Below are 23401 nucleotides of genomic sequence, written 5' to 3'. Positions count from 1 at the left end.
AATTCATACTCCTTCCTCCACTTTAAACAGAAGTAGACATTTATTTTATCTTTTAAATGCATATCCCGCTAATTTCCGGTTAATTCCGGAACCTCCTTTGAGGATTTACTACTCATGTTTAGTAAAACCTTGTGGTTTCTATGCTTAATTCTCACAATATATGTGTATGTATTTCTATGATCTAGGTGTGTGCTTTTTACTGTTTATCCAATCACCATAGTTGTTATCACAATCTATGTGTGTGTCTCTTTAATTCCTTACTCAATTGCTATCGTCCTTTTCTAATGTGTATATCTCCTTTCAGTTAGTTTAGATAGGTAGTGGCCACAGATAGTTTGGTAGTAGCCCCTGATACCTCGCGTCATTTACGGACCTTCTAATATATTCTTGATCAAGTTACAATTAGATCCCAATATTCTTTAGTTTAGTTTGGTACTGCAGATACCCGGTGTCATTACGGACCCCCTTCTACATCTGCCTAGGTCGCTCTACACCCAATTCCTACCTTCCATTTGCATAGAATACTTTGTTGCCTTTAAAACTTTTCTCTACACAAAATTCTAAAGATAGGTCACCGGGTAAGAATGCCCTATGGGAATTTAAAATCAACACCTAAACTACACAAAAACAATCAAATATATTTCTGGATGTAGCCCAAGGGTCGTGAAAATTTGTGAATAAAGATTTACTGACCTTCGTCTAGTAGACTGGGAAAAGCAATGTAGGTTGGATCTCGTCACCACCTCTGTCGTGTACCAGTTCACCACTGGCCTGAAATAAACCCTCAATTCAGAGGTCAGGTCTTTGTCTTACTGATCCTGGATCCGCCCGTGCACGGTTGTCAGCAGTTCAGGCACTGAGTGATGATAAGAGAGGTTGCATCTCTGGACGCGCTAGTTATGCTGGGTGAAGTCACCGCATGTGTGGGAGGTGGGAAAAGACAACAACAGCTAATCAGCGAAGACAACAAAAACAGGTAAAATGGTGATGAATGGGCAGAGAGGGCAGAGAGAATTTTCACTCCTCAACTTGTTCAACAGCTACACCATTCATTACCAGATTCGGCTGAGGTCTAGATCTTAGGGAATGATTTGTACCAAATACAATGTTCTTAGTTTTAGAGATGTTCAGGACCAGTTTATTACTGGCCACCCATTCCAAAACAGACTGCAACTCTTTGTTAAGGGGTTTCAGTGACTTCATTAGCTGTGGTTGCTGATGTGTATATGGTTAAATCAGGATACATGGAAACACATGCTTTGTTTAATGCCAGTGGCAGGTCACTGGTAACAATAGAAAAGAGTAGAGGGCCTGGAGAGCTGCCCTGCGGTACACCACACTTTACATGTTTGACATTAGAGAAGTTTCCATTAAAGAAAACCCTTTGATTCTATTAGATATATAGCCATAACTCATATGTTTTTTCAACAACAGGTTATGGTCAATAATATCAAAGGCTGCACTTAAATCTTACAGTACAGTTCCCACTATCTTCTTATCAATCTTTTCAACTAATCATCAATCATTTGTGTCAGTGCAGTACATGTTGAGTGCCCATCTCTATAAGCATGCTGAAAGTCTGTTGTTCATTTGTTTACAGAGAAGTAGCATTGTATTTGGTCAAATCTTTCAAACAGTTTGCTAAGAGCTGACAGCAAGCTGATAGGTCTGCTGTTAGATCCAGTAAAGGCGGCTTTAGCACTCTTGGGTAGCGGAATTACTTTGGCTTCCCTCCAGGCCTGAGGACAAAGACTTTCCTCTAGGCTCAGATTAAAGATATGACAGATAGGAGTGGCTATAGAGTCAGCTACCATCCTCAGTAGCTTTCCATCTAAGTTGTAGATGCCAGGGGATTTGTCATTATTGATCGCTAACAATTTTTCTCCCACACTACCTTTACAAAATTCAAACTTGCTTTTCTTTCATTATTTGTTTTTTATGCATGAATACGATGGCTCACTATTCATTGTTGGCATTTCCTGCCTAAGTTTGCCCACTTTGCCAATGAAGTAATCATTAAATTAATTGGCAACATCAAATGGTTTTGTGATGCATAAGCCATCTGATTCAATGAAAGTTTAATTTGTATTTCTGCCCATAATTTCATTTGAAGTACTCAAGTATTTTTCCATCATTCTTTATATCATTGATCTTGGCTTCATAATACAGTTTCTTCTTTTTGTTGAGTTTAGTCACATTCATTTCTCAATTTGCAGTAAATCAGCCAGTCAGATGTGCAGCCAGACTTATTAGCCACTCCTTTTGCCCCATCTCTTTCAACTATACCGTTTTTCAATTCCTCATTAATCCATGGAGTTTTAACAGCTCTAACAGTCAGTTTCTTAACAGGTGCATGTTTATCAATAATTGAAAGAAGCAATATTATAAATTCATCAAGTGCACTGTCTGGATACTCCTTATTAATCACATCAGACCAACAAATATTTTTAACATCATCCACATAAGAGTCACAGCAAAATATTTTGTATGATCTCTTATACACTATTTTAGGCCCAGCTTTTGGAACGTTGGCTTTCCTGTATATAGCCACTATATTGTGATCACTGCATTCAATGGGTATGGATACAGCTTTAGAACAAAGTTCTACAGTATTAGTAAAAATGTGATCGATACATGTGGATGATCTTGTCCTTGTAGTGTTTGTAAACACCCTGGTAGGTTGATTAATAACCTGAACCAGATTACAGGCACTTGTTACATTTTTACATTTTACATTTTAGTCATTTAGCAGACACTCTTATCCAGAGCGACTTACATTAGAGTGCATACATTTTATTACATTTTTTACATACTGAGACAAGGATATCGCTACCGGCCAAACCCTCCCTACCGGCCAAACCCTCCCTAACCCGGACGACGCTATGCCAATTGTGCGTCGCCCCACAGTGAGAAGCTTCCCATTGAATGGACAGCTTGATGAAAACCAGTCAATATTCAGGTCTCCAAGAAAGTAGACCTCAAGTATTTCACACATATTATTTAGATACTGACTGTTAGCACTTGGAGGCCTATAGCAACACCCCAAAAGAAAAGGCTTTAGATGTGCCAAGTGAACCTGCAACCAAAACACTTCACTAACACTTGACATGAGATATTCTCTAAGCATTACAGTGATATGGCTCTAAATATACAACACCTCCCCCATAAGCATTTCTGTCTCTTCTATAGATGTTACAGTTGAAGTCGGAAGTTTACATACACCTTCGCCAAATACATTTAAACTCAGATTTTCACAATTCCTGACATTTAATCCTAGTAAAAAATTCCCTGTCTTAGATCAGTTAGGATCGCCACTTTATTTTAAGAATGTGAAATGTCAGAATAATAGTAGAGAGAATTATTTATTTCAGCTTTTATTTCTTTCATCACATTCCCAGTGGGCCAGAAGTTTACATACACTCCATTAGTACTTGGTAGCATTGCATTTTAAATTGTTTAACTTGGGACAAACGTTTTGGGTAGCCTTCCACAAGCTTCCCACAATAAGTTGGGTGAATTTTGGCTCATTCCTCCTGACAGAGCTGTAACTGAGTCAGGTTTGTAGGCCTCCTTGCTCGCACACGCTTTTTCAGTTCTGCCCACAAATTTTCTAGAGGATTGAGGTCAGGGCTTTGTGATGGCCACTCCAATACCTTGACTTTGTTGTCCTTAAGCCATTTTGCCACAACTTCGGAAGTATGCTTGGGGTCATTGTACATTAGGAAGACCCATTTGCGACCAAGCTTTATCTTCCTGACTGATGTCCTGAGATGTTGCTTCAAAATATCCACATAATTTTCCTTCCTCATGATGCCATGTATTTTGTGAAGCGCACCAGTCCCTCCTGCAGCAAAGCACCCCCACAACATGATGCTGCCACCCTCGTGCTTCACGGTGGGGATGGTGTTCTTCGGCTTGCAAACCTCCCCCTTTTCCTCCAAACATAACGATGGTCATTATGGCCAAACAGTTATATTTTTGTTTCATCAGACCAGAGGACATTTCTCCAAAAAGTACGATCTTTGTCCCCATGTGCAGTTGCAAACCGTAGTCTGGCTTTTTTATGGCGGTTTTGGAGCAGTGGCTTCTTCCTTGCTGAGCGGCCTTTCAGGTTATGACGACATAGGACTTGTTTTACTGTGGATATAGATACTTTTGTACCTGTTTCCTTCAGCATCTTCACAAGGTCCTTTGCTGTTGTTCTGGGATTGATTCACACTTTTCGCACCAAAGTACGTTCATCTCTAGGAGACAGAACGCGTCTTCTTCCTGAGCGGTGTCGTGTCTTTGGCTATGCCGGATTAAGTGATATGACATGCTATTTTATAAAATCCTTTCTCTGTAATTAATATTACCTGATTGAGCTAATCATGTAAATGTAATTAACTAGAAATTCGGGGCACCACGAAATAATATTTATAGAGCTGTTATCTTCCGAATAAACTGTTAAAGTCCTAGTAATATTTTACATCAATAGCAGTCAATATTAATCGTCACCTTATTTCAGTCTCATCTGAAAGTTGTAAATTCTTGGTTATCTTCACGAACCCTGGCTAACAAGTTGAATCAGCAATACAAAATTGGGTTTAATTATTTATTTACTAAATACCTAACTAATCACACAGAATTACATATACACAGAATGAATCATACCTTGATTACAAATTATGTCATAAAGGAAAACGTCCCAAGCGGACGGAACAGATATGACAGCTGGTTACACAAAGAAAAGGGGTCTGGGTTTGAGTGAAAGAGTGGGAAGACTGAAGAACAAAGGGAGAAGCGATGTCTCTATCGGGCCATAGGCAGCTACTCTATCGAAAATACAGAATCATATGCGTTCTAAATTACCACCCATTTGCAAAAGGAAAATGCAATAAATATTTACTCTGAGCTGCGCTTCAATAGGTTGGTGGTAGATGGAAGGCCGAGTTGCCCAAGAGTTCTTCCATCCTTTGAAGAGCGTCTCCGGTGGTAAACTGTATCCGTTTTAGTAACGTCGTTGTGTGGTAGACGGTATCTGTCCTTTCCCAGTCCACACTTGGCGGCTGGAGTGAATCAGAGTTCAAAGTTCATACCCCGTTACCAGTGCTTATATGCTCATGCTATATTCTGGCTGGTATTGTCGAAATTCATCATATTCGACGTGTCGATCGTCCTCTTCACGTGGGAATTCAATGCTAATTTCATTAGGTAGCTGAGATTGGCTTTGCTCTGTAGGTGTCACCTGTCCTTCTAACGTCAAGGCCGTCGCCTTAATGTCCCTGGAACAGGAAGTTATATTGTCGTCAAGGCTTTATATAGGAAGGGAGAGGAGGGTGTGTTTCATAGTTTATAACCAATGTCTCTTCACGTGGGCGGGCCACTGAGTCGGGCCTAATTCACTCATGAAAACCCAATTCTCACATTTTAGAAGCTAAAATTACATTTAATCTTTTCACAAATAATTTCATATTGAAACATTTAAATTGCACAACAATTCCATGTGAATCTGATAACCATAATGGGTAGACTTTCCACTGTACAGTTTATGTCATCCTATCATTGATGAGAAGGTCTCAGATGACAACCAAACTGACATCATATTCATTAAGTACCAACGCATATGTTCAACTGGTTGGATTACCAAAATATGGTTCATTTCCCCCCACCTTCTGATGTTCCCAGAATCTCTATGTTAACCAAGGGATTTTCAATAGTAACATCAGTTGGGTAGAGAGAGGAAAAAAGGGGGGAGAGGTATTTATGACTGTCATAAACCTACCCCCAGGCCAGCGTCATGACAGCGGTATGACGGCTGCGTGGTCCCATGGTGTTTATACTTGCGTACTATTGTTTGTACAGATGAATGTGGTACTTTCAGGCGTTTGGAAATTGCTCCCAAAGATGAACCAGACTACAAGTATTTTTTTCTGAGGTCTTGGCTGATTTCTTTTGATCATCCCATGATGTCAAGCAAAAAGGTACTGAGTTTGAAGGTAGGCCTTGAAATACATCCACAGCTACACCTCCAATTGACTCAAATGATGTCAATAAGCCTATCAGAAGCTTCTAAAGCCATGACATCATTTTCTGGAATTTTCCAAGCTGTTTAAAGGCACAGTCAGCTTAGTGTATGTGAACTTCTGACCCACTGGAATTGTGATACAGTGAATTATAAGTGAAATAATCTGTCTGTAAACAATTGTTGAAAAAATTACTTGTCATGCACAAAGTAGATGTCCTAACTGACTTGCCAAAACTATAGTTTGTTAACAAGAAATTTGTGGAGTGGTTGAAAAACGAGTTTTAATGACTCCAACCTAGGTGTATGTAAACTTCTGACTTCAACTGTATTTCCTTGTATTGTTATTGCTGTATCATCAAAATAATGATCTAAGTGAGTCTCAGAAATGGCTAATATATGAATGTTATCTGGCTTGGCTCATCCCTTCCAGGCCTCTGGGTTGTAGGGTGGACAATAAGCCTGTCATAGCGGATGTAAGCAATGTCCCCACACACTCTGGCAGCTTTCATGGCTGGGATAAGTTCTTTCCTTTTCTGACGCACAGCTTCAGGATCGTCCTCGTTGAGGAAGATATACAATCTTCTCAAGTTCTTGGCTCTTTCCAGAACAGCTACCTTGTCCTTGAACCTCAGGAACTTGACCATTATCAGCCTGGGGCGGTCACCTGGGCCGGTGGTGGGTTTTCCAGTCCTGTGGGCTCGCCCTACCTCAATCTTCCTGTGGTCCATCTTCAAGATTATTTCCCTCACTTTGTCCTCAGACTCCATCCAGGTGTCGTGGAGATTCTGCAATTTCGTCCACTGACCTTGATTGTCCCTCGAGGTAGTCTGATTTATCTGTCATTTTTATCATGGATTCACACACAGAACTGATGTCCTCTCTCAATGACTTACAGATTGCTGTCATCTTGCCGTTTTCCTTTTTCAAATCATCGAGCTGACCCTGGGAGAACTGCAAACTGTTCTTCAGGTCCTGGACTTCTCTGGTCAGGTCGTCCATTCATTTATTAGTTGAATCCACCAGTATTTGGACAAAACACTTGAAGCTTTTTTCTTTTTGTTCATTTAAAAGATCCTTCATGTGTGATAGAGAGACACCACTGTCCTCAACGGTACTTCCACCGGCTTTGGTCTTTGTCATGGTAGCTGGCAATGTAGGTTACGCTGTTACTCCTCGCAGTTCCAGACAGGGCAGGTCACAGAGAAGATTGAAAACAAACAGCAGGGATCTAGGCTAGCTGCTACGCCAAATAGCTCCTCAGACCTGGCCTTGGTCGGCAGGATCACTGGAAATAGACTAGAAGTCCCAGCAACTGATGCCAACTGCGTTGCGGTATTCACACTGAAAAGTTAGCTAGCTACTGAGAAAGAGAAGAAAGAGAGCGGGAGGGGTTGTCCAGACTATTCACACACTTACTTTGACCACCAGGTGACAGAAAGAGAAAGAAAACAGTTATCAACTGAAGGTAACAGTATGCCACTGGGAGGACAGTAGCAGGTGACCCAACTGTAGTTTGTGACAACTAGGATTTCCCATTGTAGCCAATTTAATTTCAGAAATTCCAGTAGCGATTTTATATATTGAGTTTTAATCACTTAATAATTCAGAAACTAAATTTAAGTTACTTCTGAAGTTTTAGTTGATCGTCTCTCCTCATGAGGGAGAGATATCTTAAAGATGTGTGTTTGTGGTAACAGAATTTCAAGCCACAAGGCAATGTTTCTTAGAGATATCCTAAACTAAATATGTGTTTATTAGTCAGCAGGGGTCTGTACCTCAACATCATTGTGTTTTGATATATTTCTAATAAGGCCAAGAAATCAAAGCTTTTGTTTATTCAACATTTTGAGGTTGGAAAATTATTGAAAATGTATTTATGCCTTTATGCTCCCGTGAGCTTCACATATTGGTGCTCATGGTGCACACATGCGCAAGGCCCCGCAACCTGGTCGCCACTTGTTACCACAGATACATTGTAGAAATAGGATGGGGTTTATGAAGAACAGGGCTCCGGGCAGCCGAGCGGAAATGGAGGAAAACTCGCCTCCCTGCGGACCTGGCATCCTTTCACTCCCTCCTCTCTACATTCTCCTCTTCTGTCTCTGCTGCTAAAGCCAATTTCTACCACTCTAAATTCCAAGCATCTGCCTCTAACCCTAGGAAGCTCTTTGCCACCTTCTCCTCCCTCCTGAATCCTCCTCCCCCTCCTCCCCCCTCCTCCCTCTCTGCTGATGACTTCGTCAACCATTTTGAAAAGAAGGTCGACGACATCCGATCCTCGTTTGCTAAGTCAAACGACACCGCTGGTTCTGCTCACACTGCCCTACCCTGTGCTTTGACCTCTTTCTCCCCTCTCTCTCCAGATGAAATCTCGCGTCTTGTGACGGCCGGCCGCCCAACAACCTGCCCGCTTGACCCTATCCCCTCCTCTCTTCTCCAGACCATTTCCGGAGACCTTCTCCCTTACCTCACCTCGCTCATCAACTCATCCTTGACCGCTGGCTACGTCCCTTCCGTCTTCAAGAGAGCGAGAGTTGCACCCCTTCTGCAAAAACCTACACTCGATCCCTCCGATGTCAACAACTACAGACCAGTATCCCTTCTTTCTTTTCTCTCCAAAACTCTTGAACGTGCCGTCCTTGGCCAGCTCTCCTGCTATCTCTCTCAGAATGACCTTCTTGATCCAAATCAGTCAGGTTTCAAGACTAGTCATTCAACTGAGACTGCTCTTCTCTGTGTCACGGAGGCGCTCCGCACTGCTAAAGCTAACTCTCTCTCCTCTGCTCTCATCCTTCTAGACCTATCGGCTGCCTTTGATACTGTGAACCATCAGATCCTCCTCTCCACCCTCTCCGAGCTGGGCATCTCCGGCGCGGCCCACGCTTGGATTGCGTCCTACCTGACAGGTCGCTCCTACCAGGTGGCGTGGCGAGAATCTGTCTCCGCACCACGTGCTCTCACCACTGGTGTCCCCCAGGGCTCTGTTCTAGGCCCTCTCCTATTCTCGCTATACACCAAGTCACTTGGCTCTGTCATATCCTCACATGGTCTCTCCTATCATTGCTATGCAGACGACACACAATTAATCTTCTCCTTTCCCCCCTCTGATAACCAGGTGGTGAATCGCATCTCTGCATGTCTGGCAGACATATCAGTGTGGATGACGGATCACCACCTCAAGCTGAACCTCGGCAAGACGGAGCTGCTCTTCCTCCCGGGGAAGGACTGCCCGTTCCATGATCTCGCCATCACGGTTGACAACTCCATTGTGTCCTCCTCCCAGAGTGCTAAGAACCTTGGCGTGATCCTGGACAACACCCTGTCGTTCTCAACTAACATCAAGGCGGTGACCCGTTCCTGTAGGTTCATGCTCTACAACATTCGCAGAGTACGACCCTGCCTCACGCAGGAAGCGGCGCAGGTCCTAATCCAGGCACTTGTCATCTCCCGTCTGGATTACTGCAACTCGCTGTTGGCTGGGCTCCCTGCCTGTGCCATTAAACCCCTACAACTCATCCAGAACGCCGCAGCCCGTCTGGTGTTCAACTTTCCCAAGTTCTCTCACGTCACCCCGCTCCTCCGCTCTCTCCACTGGCTTCCAGTTGAAGCTCGCATCCGCTACAAGACCATGGTGCTTGCCTACGGAGCTGTGAGGGGAACGGCACCTCCGTACCTTCAGGCTCTGATCAGGCCCTACACCCAAACAAGGGCACTGCGTTCATCCACCTCTGGCCTGCTCGCCTCCCTACCTCTGAGGAAGTACAGTTCCCGCTCAGCCCAGTCAAAACTGTTCGCTGCTCTGGCACCCCAATGGTGGAACAAACTCCCTCACGACGCCAGGTCAGCGGAGTCAATCACCACCTTCCGGAGACACCTGAAACCCCACCTCTTTAAGGAATACCTAGGATAGGATAAAGTAATCCTTCTAACCCCCCCCCCTTAAAAGAGTTAGATGCACTATTGTAAAGTGGTTGTTCCACTGGATATCATAAGGTGAATGCACCAATTTGTAAGTCGCTCTGGATAAGAGCGTCTGCTAAATGACTTAAATGTAAATGTAAATGTAATGACTGTATCTTAAAATGTGATTTTAAACCTAACCACACTGCAAACTTTAATCCTAACCGGACATTAAGACCAAAAAGCACATTTTGTTTTTAGAAATTGTTACGATATTGACTTTGTGATTGTGGTAACTAGTGGAAACGCCGCAAGTCAATCTCGGCCTTCTGCAAGATGTACGAACCTCTTGCCATTCCTCTGTATCGGTCGAGAATCGCGCTCTTGCATTGTCCTCTGCGAACTCACGTGATTCCTTTAGTTCCAGTAGCTGTAGTTTCCGCCGCAATACCCTGTTTACTTTCTGGCATTGAGACATTTTAAAACAAAACTGCATTGTCGTCTATGTGTTTACATATCTCTGCCGCAGCTGTATTCGCTAACACCTCCATAATAGAGTATATTTGAGTGTGGAAAACCATAGCTGTTGGTATTGTTAACGACGTTAGCCAAGTCCTGCCTCCAACGAATTAAAGGCTGCCTAGGGTAAGGATGTGACGCTGTGCAGTTAAATGACTAATATTTCGAGTACCATGGTCTTAACAAAATCTAAATAACAATAAAAACGCTAAGGTGAACATTGTTCTTGGTCACTTTACTTCCGTCTACACTGAAGAGAAAGAATGTTATTGGTTGACATCATAGCTCAAAGGTGTAGTTAAATAAACTGTATGCGTGCTTTTCTTGGAAGTATGGTACTGCTTATTATGTTACACATCAAATCTCCTATGACAAGTACTGTATCTTTCAAGCTGAGAGTAGACTTGTTTAGAAAGGACAGTGTGTCAGCAAGAATAGAGTAGAAAAGTAATATTACTTTATTCCATCTACATCACCTCAGTAAGGTAAATATTAAACTCTCCTTGTTCTAGCCCAGGTGTACTGTCTCTCTAAAAACAGGTATTTACTCAAGCCTGTTTCAAATTCCAAGTTAACAAGGGGCATGTGATTAATTATCCTCTTACCCCAAGACACTTCACACTATTTCAGCTAAAGTATAGTTCCCAGATATCCCAAGCCACACCGCTATGATATTTCCCCTTTGTGGACACTCTTATGTCTGATAAGGCTAGTCAGGAAGGAAAAACTCTTGTAACATAGTTTGCACTTGAAGGGCTTCTCCTTGGTGTGAACGGTCTGGTGCCTCTTCACATAATTTGCATCAGCGAAGCGCTTCCCACACGTGGGGCAGACATACGGCTTGTCAGCATCCGTCCTAATGCTCTGCCTCCCACGTTGTGACCCAATGACACCAGAGGAGGTAGAAGCAGGAGTCACCCTCAGGTGGTTGGTGTTTGAGCTCCCTCCTTGACCTCTAGCCATTGTTTGGGTGTTGTTGGGATTGTGTGCTGTGTTATAAGCTAGGTACCTCTTGTGATGAACACCCATTCTGACCCTGTCTGTATTGGTGGGGTAACCATGAGGAAGGCTAGACCCAGGTCCAGACCTTCTATGAACCCAGTCACCAGGCATTAGACGAGACCCTGAAGGAGAAGACAGACTTGCTGATAGACTACCACCAGAGGGGTCTCCCACCACTCTCTGTGAAGGCTGAAGCCCAGGTTGACCTGCTCTGTTCATCATGGATACTGTGGTGTTTGTATCATAGGAACAGGAGGGCCTATCTCTATCAGCCCCAGGCCCTGCTCCATCCCTGCACTGAGGCTGTGAAGAGAAGGGTCTGGGCTGCAGACTGGATCCCTGACTGGAGCCTTTGTTTCTTTGATAACCACCAGGACTAAGGTTGTTCAGTCCACCTGTCCACTGGTTGTGCTCTGTGTGGTGGTGTCTCTGTCCCTTGTGGTTCAGGCCTGGTTTTGAGCCGGGAAGGAAGAGCGACGGCTCCGGATCCAGAGTTCTGATCCGGGGCCAGGCTTTGTGACTAACCACCTCAGAAGTCCAGTCTCTCCCGCAAGCAACACCAGATATCAACTGGTCCTCTGTAAACTGTAAACACAAATTGAATAGAAAAGCATAAAGGTTTATATAAGAAACTCTTTGCTGTATACACAGAAACATGACATGATATTATAAAATGTTAACCACAGTCAAGCCTCTAACACTGTGATTCAAGTACCTAACAATATGGAGCCATTGGAGTTTATTATAAAAGCATTTCCATATGTGTCGATTCAAGAATTAGTATAATGTTTTGATTCGACTGAGAAGGGAAACTCAGTCCCTGCAATGATGCAATGATATAAAGTCAGTCAACACAGAGTCAATTTTGTATTTAATTTAAAAAAAAATGGTCTTACACTCAACTTTGAAGTACAGTACTTTTATTGCACAAAATGATACGTGACAAGTAGAATAACTTTTCTCACTATGGTAACACTATTTTCTGTAAATCTGGTACCCTTGCAGTGATAAAATGTATTTTAGAATACTTTGGAAAAAGTTAAACATTAGACACAGCTTCACCACTTCATGTCAAGTAAACATGAATTAAGGCACTATAATTTCCTCATTATAAAACACCAGCATCAAACAGGACAAGGTTGTCACTTTTCATTAGTGAAAAGTTTTTACAGACACCATCACACCAACCATCACCATATCTTTTACTCTACCTCACCATGCTCATTATTTCCTCAGTTCACCTCATCCAGCTCCATATACATCCAAAACCAACAGATTTAACTACAAACTAACTAGTACTACATTACATGTCACTATACTCTATACATGGGCCGTATGCATTTTCTGCTGGTGTATCCTGAGGTAGCTCCTCTCTGAGAACCTCTTCCCGCAGTGCATACAGGCGAACGGCCTCTCTCCCGTGTGGACCTTCAGGTGCATCTTCAGCTGGTGCTGGTGGGAGAACCTCTTCTCACACTGGGGGCAGCTGTAGGGTTTCTCCCCTGTGTGGACCCTCTGGTGCCTCTTCAGGCTGGACGATTGGGAGAAACTACCCCGGCACAGGTGGCAAACAAATGGTTTCTCCCCCGTGTGAATCCTCTTGTGAATCTCCACCTGTTGGGGGAAACTGAAGGTTTTCCCACAGAAAGAACAAGGGAAGCGCTTCTCTGTGGCGCTGCCACCTTTACGGATTCCGTCTCTACTTCTGTCATTTGTCAATCGGCTTGTGTAGCTATTTAGTGTTGAGGCACTGACATTGTCTGAGGTCTGGTTTAACATTCGGAAAGTGTAGGGAGAACGAAGGCCAGGAAGTGTCTGTGTTGTCACAGGGTCCATGTTCCATTTGATAGATCCTATAGAAGGCAGGCTGAAGGCAGCACCTGTTAGGTGGTTAACCTGAGGTGCCATCAGTCTCTCGGAATCACAACTATAGGAGCAGGATGCAGCATCGCTAGCCAAATCTGTGTCTGTTCTTTCAAGCCACATACTTCCCTGTCCCTGCAGACCAAATCGACGCCTCACTCTTGTCTCTGACAATCTGTTGTCTTGGAGACTAGGTTCGGTCGTTGTTTTGTGTTCGACTGTCTGTTTCTGGTTAACAGTGTTGTTCCCCAGCCCAGAGTTGAGGACGCTGTCCCATCCACTGACCTCCACTATGTCGCTACTGGTCCTGGCCTGCTCCGTGATGTTGTCCCCTGGAGCCTTGGCTGCACTGGTCGGGGTCTGGAAATCCAAGATGGCCACCCAGTCTCCTCTGTTATCCTCCAGCCAATCCCCTGAAGGTTACAAAATAGACTACAAACATGGCACAGAAAACTGTACATATGGAGTTTTTTGTTGTTGTCAATTACCTGGTGAAGTTCGTACATTATGTGTGTTTTAGTATGTAAACATACATTGTACTGATTTCATTTTATTGAATGAAGAGAAAATAATAGCCAGGCGCATCCCAATGAAGTAGCTATATCTATTATGTTCTGTATATGTATGTCTCTCTTACCTTGCTCCCCCATCTTTAGTCCACTCAGCAGATCAATGCTCTCTGGTCCGTCTTCTATTGTCTCCTCTTTGACTAGCAGCAGATCAGGCTTCCCATCCTCCATGTCTACTGACTGTAAGAAATACAGAGTGAGAGGTTGTTGAATCAAGACATCTGATATGAGCACCCTGCTATGGAGCATCTTCTGATTGGGCAATGAGGGATTGATGTGATACTATGCAAACGTGTTAGTTGAATTGATTATATGACACTCTAATGGTTTGATAATTTAAAGGCATGGTCCCACACGTAAGACAAAATTAATCAAGACCTGGGCCCTTATCCATAAAGAGTCTCAGAGTGGGAGTGCTGATCAAGGATCGGGTCCCCACTTGTCTATATAATCTTAGTCATTATGATCTAAAAGGCAAAACGAATCCTAGATCAGTACTCCTACTCTGAGAGGCTTTGTGGATACGGGCCCTAAACGAATACCATTCAGACAGTAGTTCACAGTGGGCTTACCTCCGTGAGACTGTGTGTGGTCTTGTACTGCTCAGCTGGTTCCTCTGTGGGTTCAGGAGGAGGAGTAGTCTGGTTGTCCTCTATGACCATGGTCCCCTCAGGGTTCCCCAGACCCTCCTCACACCCCTCCTCCTTCACCAGCAGCACCTCTGGACCCTCCTCCTCCTGGAAGAGACGGGTGATACAGATTAGACAGACATACACTCCCTCAGTTAAGCACACACAGATAAAACACACTTTCAACATGGAGTGTTTACCCATCCCCACTATGTTTGAGTCCTATACTGTAGTTACAGAATGACTTCATTGTTGTTAAACCCATCATGGTGGACATAAATATGATGTTGTGGGTAAATATGAGTCAGCTATGATAAGTCAAAAGTCAGACAAACCTGACTAAACTATTTTGACGTACAGTAGATGTTTGTTAGTGTGTGGGTCTAGAGTCAATGAAAGTCTTCGAATGAAAAGTTCAGTTTTTTTGTTTATTAAACAACATGAAAACCACACATACACCTCAACAAAAAAATCTGCATGAACATGATAAACTGAATAGATTTTCTCATGAAGTGCCTTGTGAAAATTTGAACATCATATAGCCTACACAGCACAAACAATATGAAACAGACTTTGTAGGCTTATATACCAAACAATCTGTGGTTATTTTCTAATTCATGTAGGGTTTGACGTCAGAAGCTATCGTGTGGAATGTTTACTTTATATGTTATAGAGTGGAATGGTTTTTCTGCTGGTGTATCCTGAGGTATCTCCTCTCTGAGAACCTCTTCCCGCAGTGTATACAGGCGAACGGCCTCTCTCCTGTGTGGACCTTCAGGTGCATCTTCAGGTGGTCTTGGCGGGAGAACCTCTTCTCACACTGGGTACAGCTGAAGGGTTTCTCTCCTGTGTGGACCCTCTGGTGCCTCTCTACTTTCTGGAGGCAGCTGAAGCCTTTGTTACAGAACATGCAGAGGAACCGTTTCTCTTTAATATTGCCTGATGTGGCTCCCCTTCTCTGAGCCTGGGCTCTAGCCCTGTCATTTGAGTTCAATACCTCATCAAAAAGGACACGGCTGTGTGACTCGGAAGGCCCCATTGATGTGGACACTGGGTTTCGATCCCTGAACGAGTGTAAAGGAGAGCGGGTGGCAACATTTAGATCGGTCTCTAAGCTTTCCCTGTAATCTAAGAAATCTCTGCCCTGTGAGTGTCCATCTCCAAGGTGACTATCTGCATTCCATGTGGGAGGAGCGTCGCCCTCCACTTTCACAGTCACTTCATCTACCACTATAACCTCCCCTTTCTTATCTAGGCAGCCTTCAGTGTATATACTACTACTGTAATTGTTCCTGTCCCCTCTAGACAGATCAGTCTGTGTCTCTAAACCCAAGGGCATGTTGCCAGGGTCCATTTTTGTAACGTAAGAATAAGACGGATCATCGCCGCCAGTGTCTAACACGTCACTATCACCATGGGAATGAACCATCCTCTGCCTATGGTGAAATACTGGTAAATACTCTGAGCCGGGAGCAGGAGGACAGCCCAGTCTCCCCAGCCCCAATCTCTCTGGGTCTGATCTGTGGTCAGATCCTTTGTGTAAGAGCCTGTGTGTTACAGTTAAAGTCTTGGTCTCTGACTTGAGGACGGCGTTCGGCATTCCACTGACCTCCGTGATGCTGCGTCGGGCGCTGGGATGCGCTGGGGTGGTAGTGGGGTCCTCTGTGGCTACAGGGGGCACTCCAGACACTCCAGTATGGATGTCTCTGCTGTGCCGTGGGTCCTCTCCTTCAGACCTCTCCTGCTTGACCCCAGGACCTGCAGCCTCTGCAGACTGACACAAGAAGATAACAATGTTGTAGGTAAGTCTCACAAGCTCCCCTATGGCAGATAAATGAGGATGTACATGTAAGCAAGTGAATAGCAGAGGGTAGCCTTTCTGAAACAAACAGGCTACATTTGATTTCCAAAGTAATTATAATTTGTAATGCAACACTATTACACCAACCTCAATCATGATAATGTGCTGGGTTGAGGTTCCACTCCCCTCATCAACAGTGATTGGTTGGTCATCTCTCCATGTATTGTGTCCCGCTGGCTTCACAATAGTTCTGTGGCCTCCAGTGAGATGTCCTTCACCTGAGAGAGTGATTGGGGGCAAAGACGTGGTTAGCTACTGTCAATGCTATATTGTACACTTAACAATGTCTACAATTGGCAAGGATGTAAGGTAACACTATTCATAACTTCTTGATATACCATTTATTGTACTGATCAATGTATTATGCATCATATTGTTTTCCTTGAGTAAATAATAGCCATGCAGTAAATCAATACATTTGTTTTGTATATTATATTGTCTCTTTATGCAAGATTACTAAGTAATCAGGTGAATTATTGCATACTATCCAAAAACTATCCAAAATAACCAATTCTGGGTAACACATCTTAACACAGACGGTAACTGCGTTATACATGATCCGCGACAGGCCACGCAGCTAAATGTACCTCTTGAAATTCCTCTGTATCTGTCGAGGATCTTGACACTACTGGGACGACTGGTGAGGACGCGCTCTCGCATTGTCCTCTCTGCGCGCTCCCGTGCCACCTTCAGTTCCAGTAGTTTCCTCCGCAATCCCCTGTTTTCTTTCCGGCTTTGAGTTATTTCCAAACGAAACACTGCATAGTCGTCGTCCACGAGTTTACAGATCTCTGCCACGGCTGCATTCGCTAGCACCTCCATGATGGAGGCTATTTGTGTGTGAAAAACCATACAGTTAGCCATTGTTAGCAGCTAGTTAGCGTTACGTAGAGAACATCTATCAACCAAGTCCTGTCTCTAGTGCGAATTAAACACTACATGGGGTAAGTATTCGATGCTGTGCAGTTAAATTAATCATATTATGAGTTCCAGGTTGTTAATAAACGTCTAAATACAAAAAAAACGCTAAGGTGGAAATTGTTTCTTGGTCACTGTTCACTCCCTTCTTCTTCGTATGCGTTTCCGGCAGTCTAGAAGCAATGTTGTGTGGCCTAATGCTGCTGCGTTTTACAGATCGGAGTGTGAATTGCACATTTTGTCACAAAAAAAGGGGGGGAAGGGCAAATCAATTGCACCATCTAACCCTACACATACACTGAGTGTACAAAACATTAGGAACACCTTCCCAATATTGAGTTGCACCCCCTTGTGCCCTCAGAACAGCCTCAATTCGTCAGCCATGGAAGACAAGGTGTTGAAAGTGTTCCACAGGGATGCTGTCCAATGTTGACTTCAATGCTTCCCACATTCGTGTCAAGTTCGCTGGATGGCCTTTGGGTGGTGGACCATTCTTGATTCCCACAGTTAACTGTTGAGTGTGAAAAACCCAGCAGTGTTGCGGTTCTTGACACACTCAAACCGGTGTGCCTTACACCTACTACCAAAGACACAAATCTTTTGTGTTGCCCGTTCACCCTCTGAATGGCACACACAAATGTCTCAAGGCTTAAAAATCCTTCTTTAACCTGTCTCCTCCCCTTCATCTACACTGATTATGTGGATTTAACAGGTGACATTATTACAGGATAATAGCTTTCATCTGGTCAGTCTATGTCATGGAAAGAGCAGTGTCCTAATGTTTTGTACACTTAGTGTATATACCACTATACCCCAAAAATCCACTACTTGAACCCAACCAGATCCTACTCCAGGCCACCATCCACTACCAGAGCTGGGGGGCTCCCAGTCGAATTACTCACCCTTTGGCTATCCTCTACTATCTTCACTGCCTCAGCACAAAAACTTTCTGCCCCACTCAAACATTGGCAATCTCAACCTGTCTCTATCTCACAGGGCACTTCTGATCCCCAGCTGTATGGGCGCCCCCACAGTTGACACACAATGCTTTCTCTATCCCAACTTTACACTCCCTCTGACTACGCCCTCCTGTACATTTCTCACATCGTAGGATCTCCCTATCTCCACACTGCTGCAACATATCGGAATCCTTGGCACCAAAAGCACCGTAGCGGGTTCGGAACATAGGCCCTCACAGAATAGCAAATATTAACCTTACCAGGTAGAAACTCTGTGTCAAAGCTCAACAAGACAGACAGGGTATTCTCAGTCGCGCCATTGCCACAGGGTCTACGTCTCAGCATACGGCGCGCATCTCAAACACCAGGAATATTATTTTTTATTTGAGCCACCTTTACTCTACACTACGCTACCCCATTGATCGCTCCTTTGAGAAAGCAAAGCATGATACAGGTTGATGCCAGAGGCGCGTGACGTGGTTCGCTCGCTGCCTCTGGACGGAGGATGCAAAAAAATATCTAACAATTCCACCCCAACTTTGACAGATCACAGTTTGTCCTTTTAAATAGCTTGAAACAACATGGGCTGGCCGAATAGCAGGTATCCACTTTTTCCAAAAAAGGTCACTCCTACCGGTCCAAAATCATCTCTGGTAGGATTCTCAGAGTAAACGTTGGAAGTCTCTACCACACCTGTTGCCGCAGGTACTTCATCCTGGTCAGGCTAATTCTTTAACACCATTACCAGGTATATATTCGGAAGATGTAGGTTTGAGCCTGGTGCCTTCCCATTCTTCCGTGTCTGCGTCATGACTTAGAGAGAACTAGATAAATCAAGACACCCCACTTCCGTTTTAAATTGAAGAGAAAGGATCTTATTGGTTGGCATCATAGTTCAAAGGGTGTGGTTAAATGAAAAAGGTATGCGCCTTCTTAGTACATTACACATCAAATCTCCTATGATCAGTATCTTTCAAGCTCAGAGCACACTCGTTTAGAAAGAACAGGGTAGAAAATAATAGAACGATTTTATTCCATCTACATCACCTCAGTAAGGTAAATATTCATATGTCCTTGTTCTAGCCTAGTTCTATAGTCTCTAAAAACAGGTATTTACACAAGCCTGTTTCAAATTAAAAGTTAGCAAAGGGTTAATGCGGGGTATGTGGTTGATTACCCTCTTACCTCAAGACACTTCACATGATAACTATAATATGTAAGATAAATATATATATTTTTTTAACCTTTAACTTAAATTACCTAGAAACGCTTAACCTTCAATTTTTTCATATTCGCATACACTACCGGTCAAAAGTTTTAGAGCACCTACTCTTTCAAGGGTTTTTCTTAATTTTTTTTACATTTTCTACATTGTAGAATAATAGTGAAGACATCAAAACTATGAAATAACACATATGGAATCATATAGTAACCAAAAAAGTGTTAAACAAATCAAATAGCCACCCTTTGCCTTGATGACAGCTTTGCACACTGTTGGCATTCTCTCAACCAGCTTCATGAGGTAGTCACCTGGAACGCATTTTAATTAACAGGTGGGCCTTCTTAAAAGTTAATTTGTGGAATTTCTTTCCTTCTTAATGCGTTTGAGCCAATCGGTTGTGTTGTGACATGGTAAGGGGGGTTATACAGAAGATAGCCCTATTTGGTAAAAAACCAAGTCCATATTATGGCAAGACCAGCTCAAATAAGCAGAGAGAAACGACAGTCCATCATTACTTTAAGAAATTAAGGTCAGTCAATATGGAACATTTCAAGAACTTTAAAGTTTCTTCAAGTACAGTCGCAAAACCAATCAGGCGCTATGATGAAACTGGCTCTCATGAGGACCGCCACAGGAATGGAAGACCCAGAGTTTCCTCTGCTGCAGAGGATAAGTTCATTAGAGTTACCAGCCTCAGAAATTGCAGCCCAAATAAATGCTTCACAGAGTTCAAGTAACAGACACATCTCAACATCAACTGTTCAGAGGAGACTGCGTGGATCAGGCCTTCATGGTCGAATTGCTGCAAAGAAACCACTACTAAAGGACACTAACAAGAAGAAGAGACTTGCATGGGCCAAGAAACACGAGCAACGGACATTAGACTGGTGTAAATTTGTCCTTTGGTCTGGAGTCCAAAGTTGAGATTTTTGGTTCCAACCGCCGTGTCTTTGTGTTACGCGGTGTGGGTGAACGGTTGATCTCTGCATGTGTATTTCCCACCGTAAAGCATGGAGGAGGAGGTGTTATGGTGTGGGGGTGCTTTGCTAATGACACTGTCAGTGATTTAACCAGCATGGCTACCACAGCATTCTGCAGCAATACGCCATCCCATCTGGTTTGCGCTTAGTGGGACTATCATTTGTTTTTCAACAGGACAATGACCCAACACACCTCCAGGCTGTGTAAGGGCTATTTGACCAAGAAGGAGAGTGATGTAGTGCTGCATCAGATGACCTGGCCTCCACAATCCCCCGACCTCATCCAAATTGAGATGGTTTGGGATGAGTTGGACCCCATAGTGAAGGACTGCAGCCAACAAGTACTCAGCATATGTGGGAACTCCTTCAAGACTGTTGGAAAAGCATTCCAGGTGAAGCTGGTTGAGAGAATGCCAAGAGTGTGCAAAGCTGTCATCAAGGCAAAGGGTGGCTATTTGAAGAATCTCAAATTTACTACATGATTCCTTATGTGTTATTTCATCGTTTTGATGTCTTCACTATTATTCTACAATGTATTTTTTTTTTTTTATAAGTAGGTGTTCTAAAACTTTTGACCGGTAGTGTACGTTGTAGCTTAGACCTACATTTCATCATCTGAGGTTTTTGTATTGTGCCCGCCAACGGTTGAGACAACATGCTCATGAATACAGGGGGGGTGTCATTTCAATCATAAAAATAGAATTCATAGAATGGACCTATTCCTTCAGACCACAGCAATTGAGTTGATACACCATTTGAAATTTAAATTGAATAGAAATCAAATTCTATTCGTCACATACACGTGATTAGCATATGTTATTGTGGGTGTAGTGAAATGCTTGTGCTTCTAGCTCCGACAGTGCAGTTATATCTAACAAGTATTATCTAACAAATTACACAACATATACCCAATACACACAAATCAAAGTAGGAATGAATTAAGACTATGTACATAAGGACAAGCGATGTCAGATTGGAACGGACTAAGATATAGTATAGAATACAGTATATACATATGAGATGAGTAATGCAAGATATGTAAACATTATTAAGTGACTAAGATACCGTATAACAGTTTAGAATACAGTATATACATATGAGATGAGTAATGCAAGATATGTGAACATTATTAAAGTGGCATTATTTAAGTGACTAGTGTTCCATTCCTTAAAGTGGCCAGTGATTTCTAGTCTATGCTTATAGGCAGCAGCCTCTAATGTGCTAGTGATGTTTAACAGTCTGATGGCCTTGATAGAAGCTGTTTTTCAGTCTCTCGGTCCCAGCTTTGATGCACCTGTACTGACCCCGCCTTCTGGACGATAGCGGGGTGAACAGGCAGTGGCTCGGATGGTTGATGTCTTTGATGATCTTTTTGGCCTTCCTGTGACATCGGGTGCTGTAGGTGTCCTGGAGGGCGGGTAGTTTGCCCTCGGTAGTGCGTTGGGCAGACCGCACCACCCTCTGGAGAACCTTGCGGTTGCGGGCGGTGTAGTTGCAGTACGAGGCGGTGATACAGCTCAACAGGATGCTTTCAATTGTGCATCTGTAAAAGTTTGAGGGTTTTAGGTGACAAGCCAAATTTCTTTAGCCTCCTGAGGTTCACCACACTGTCTGTGTGGGCGGTCCATGTCAGTTTGTCAGTGATGTGTACGCCAAGGAACTTGAAGCTTTCCACCTTCTCCACGGCGGTCTCTTTGATGTAGATAGGGGGGTGCACCCTCTGCTGTTTCCTGAAGTCCACGATCTTGAAATGTCCATGAAATGTTAACATCTTAAAGCGGTAGCCTTACTTCTCACTGACACATTAGTATACAGTGTCTCTTCCGCCTGTGTGAAGTAGGATGTGAAATCTGACACCACTTAAAGCTCTGATCTCCTTCCTACTATTTCATTCACTCTTCTGACTGTCCATCAACTCCTGGCTGAACCCTACGTCACAGCCACTGGCAGCTGGGGAGAGTGGTTTCATCACTCTAGCACAGTGGTTCCCAACCTTTTCCGGTTATTGTTCCACCAACTGAATATTGCTCTGCCCGGAGTGCCCCTGAAGTACCCCCTCATGTTCATTTTACCAGTAAGTCTATGGTCTCGTGAGTCTTCTAAAGTACCCCTGTGGATAGGCCAAGTACCCCCAGGGGTCCTTGTACCCCTGGTTGGGAACCACTGCTCTAGGACATTCAGAGATCGATTTATAGCCAACTTTATCAAAGTAATCGAAAATAATTTATAGATTTAAAACAAAAAACACATTGTTTGTCATAAAAGGACAAGGTTCATATTAGATGTAAGGCGAGTTCCCAACAAGTTCAGAAAGCCGATCTTTGGTCCTCAGCCTGTTTGACTCCATGAATGTGTGAGTGTTAGTTAGCTAACTTTTGCTTGTGTCCAGAGATGTCTGTCTTGATGCTTTTTCCAGGTAAAAAAAGGAAGTAGCAAGAGAATACGCACCAAGATTTCTGAATTTGTTTGTGCATTGCTCATGCTTTCAAAATGTCGGAGCCCGGAGAAGACACGTTTCCGAGGTCAGCAGGACAATTATGATATGGAGTTGTCGAGATGCCACCGGGCCGCTAGCACAGCCGGGAGAAGAGGAATATTGGGACAGGGACATGGAAAGGTGTATTTCGGAGGAGGAATGGAAGAGGAAAAAGAGGTTGAAGAGAATGAGGAAAGCAAAGGTTGCATATGATGACGATGGCGATTTTAAAAAGGGAGATGGTGTCAAAGAAGACTTGGGTCAAGTACAAACAGAGTAAGATGTCCAACAGTTCGAGTTCTGGAGGTAAAATGGAAGTGAATGAAGCCGAGTTAAGTGAGGTGGAAGGCGTGGTGAAGAGCTCGGAGCCCGAACCTGGCATCGATGGACATTATAAAGAAGAATCTGGTCCAGCAGGAGTGACATTTTTGGAGAAAGTGGATCCTTTTGGCAGATCCTTTTGTGGTTTCAAGGTGGGTGGGAAAGGAGTTGGGTG

General features: G+C 43.5%; 1 protein-coding gene across 3 annotated transcripts; it reads right to left on the bottom strand.

Annotated features, from left to right (window-relative positions):
* Nucleotides 1-10861: 10861 nt before the first annotated feature.
* LOC139579095 (zinc finger protein 8-like) lies at nt 10862-17442 on the bottom strand. 3 transcript variants are annotated; one of them, XM_071407355.1, is made up of 7 exons: nt 16938-17442; nt 16438-16568; nt 16099-16263; nt 14433-14597; nt 13929-14040; nt 13577-13704; nt 10862-12013 (listed from the first exon to the last, which is right to left on the bottom strand). In XM_071407355.1, the coding sequence occupies exons 1-7, from the start codon at nt 17212-17214 to the stop codon at nt 11093-11095; spliced, it is 1899 nt and encodes a 632-aa protein (XP_071263456.1). In that variant the 5' UTR covers nt 17215-17442; the 3' UTR covers nt 10862-11092. The 3 variants fall into 3 exon arrangements, with proteins under 3 accessions (XP_071263456.1, XP_071263458.1, XP_071263457.1); XM_071407357.1 differs by lacking the exon at nt 10862-12013 and adding an exon at nt 12332-13042; XM_071407356.1 differs by lacking the exon at nt 10862-12013 and having other exon boundaries at nt 12332-13704.
* Nucleotides 17443-23401: the final 5959 nt, after the last annotated feature.

The sequence above is a fragment of the Salvelinus alpinus genome, chromosome 6 (assembly GCF_045679555.1).
Source record: "Salvelinus alpinus chromosome 6, SLU_Salpinus.1, whole genome shotgun sequence".
NCBI classification, from domain to species: Eukaryota; Metazoa; Chordata; class Actinopteri; order Salmoniformes; family Salmonidae; genus Salvelinus; species Salvelinus alpinus.
The sequence above is the reverse complement of the archived record's forward strand: the minus strand, read 5'-3'. Positions and strand labels throughout refer to the sequence as shown.

Excerpts from the sequence above, each read along its gene's own strand:
- LOC139579095 (XM_071407355.1), bottom strand. The coding sequence starts at position 17,214 with ATGGCTAACTGTATGGTTTTTCACACACAAATAGCCTCCATCATGGAG. Across the intron at positions 14,598-16,098 it reads CCCGACGCAGCATCACGGAG|GAGGAGGAGGGTCCAGAGGT; the intron begins GTCAGTGGAATG and ends CGTCTCTTCCAG. Across the intron at positions 13,705-13,928 it reads ACTAAAGATGGGGGAGCAAG|GGGATTGGCTGGAGGATAAC; the intron begins GTAAGAGAGACA and ends TGTAACCTTCAG.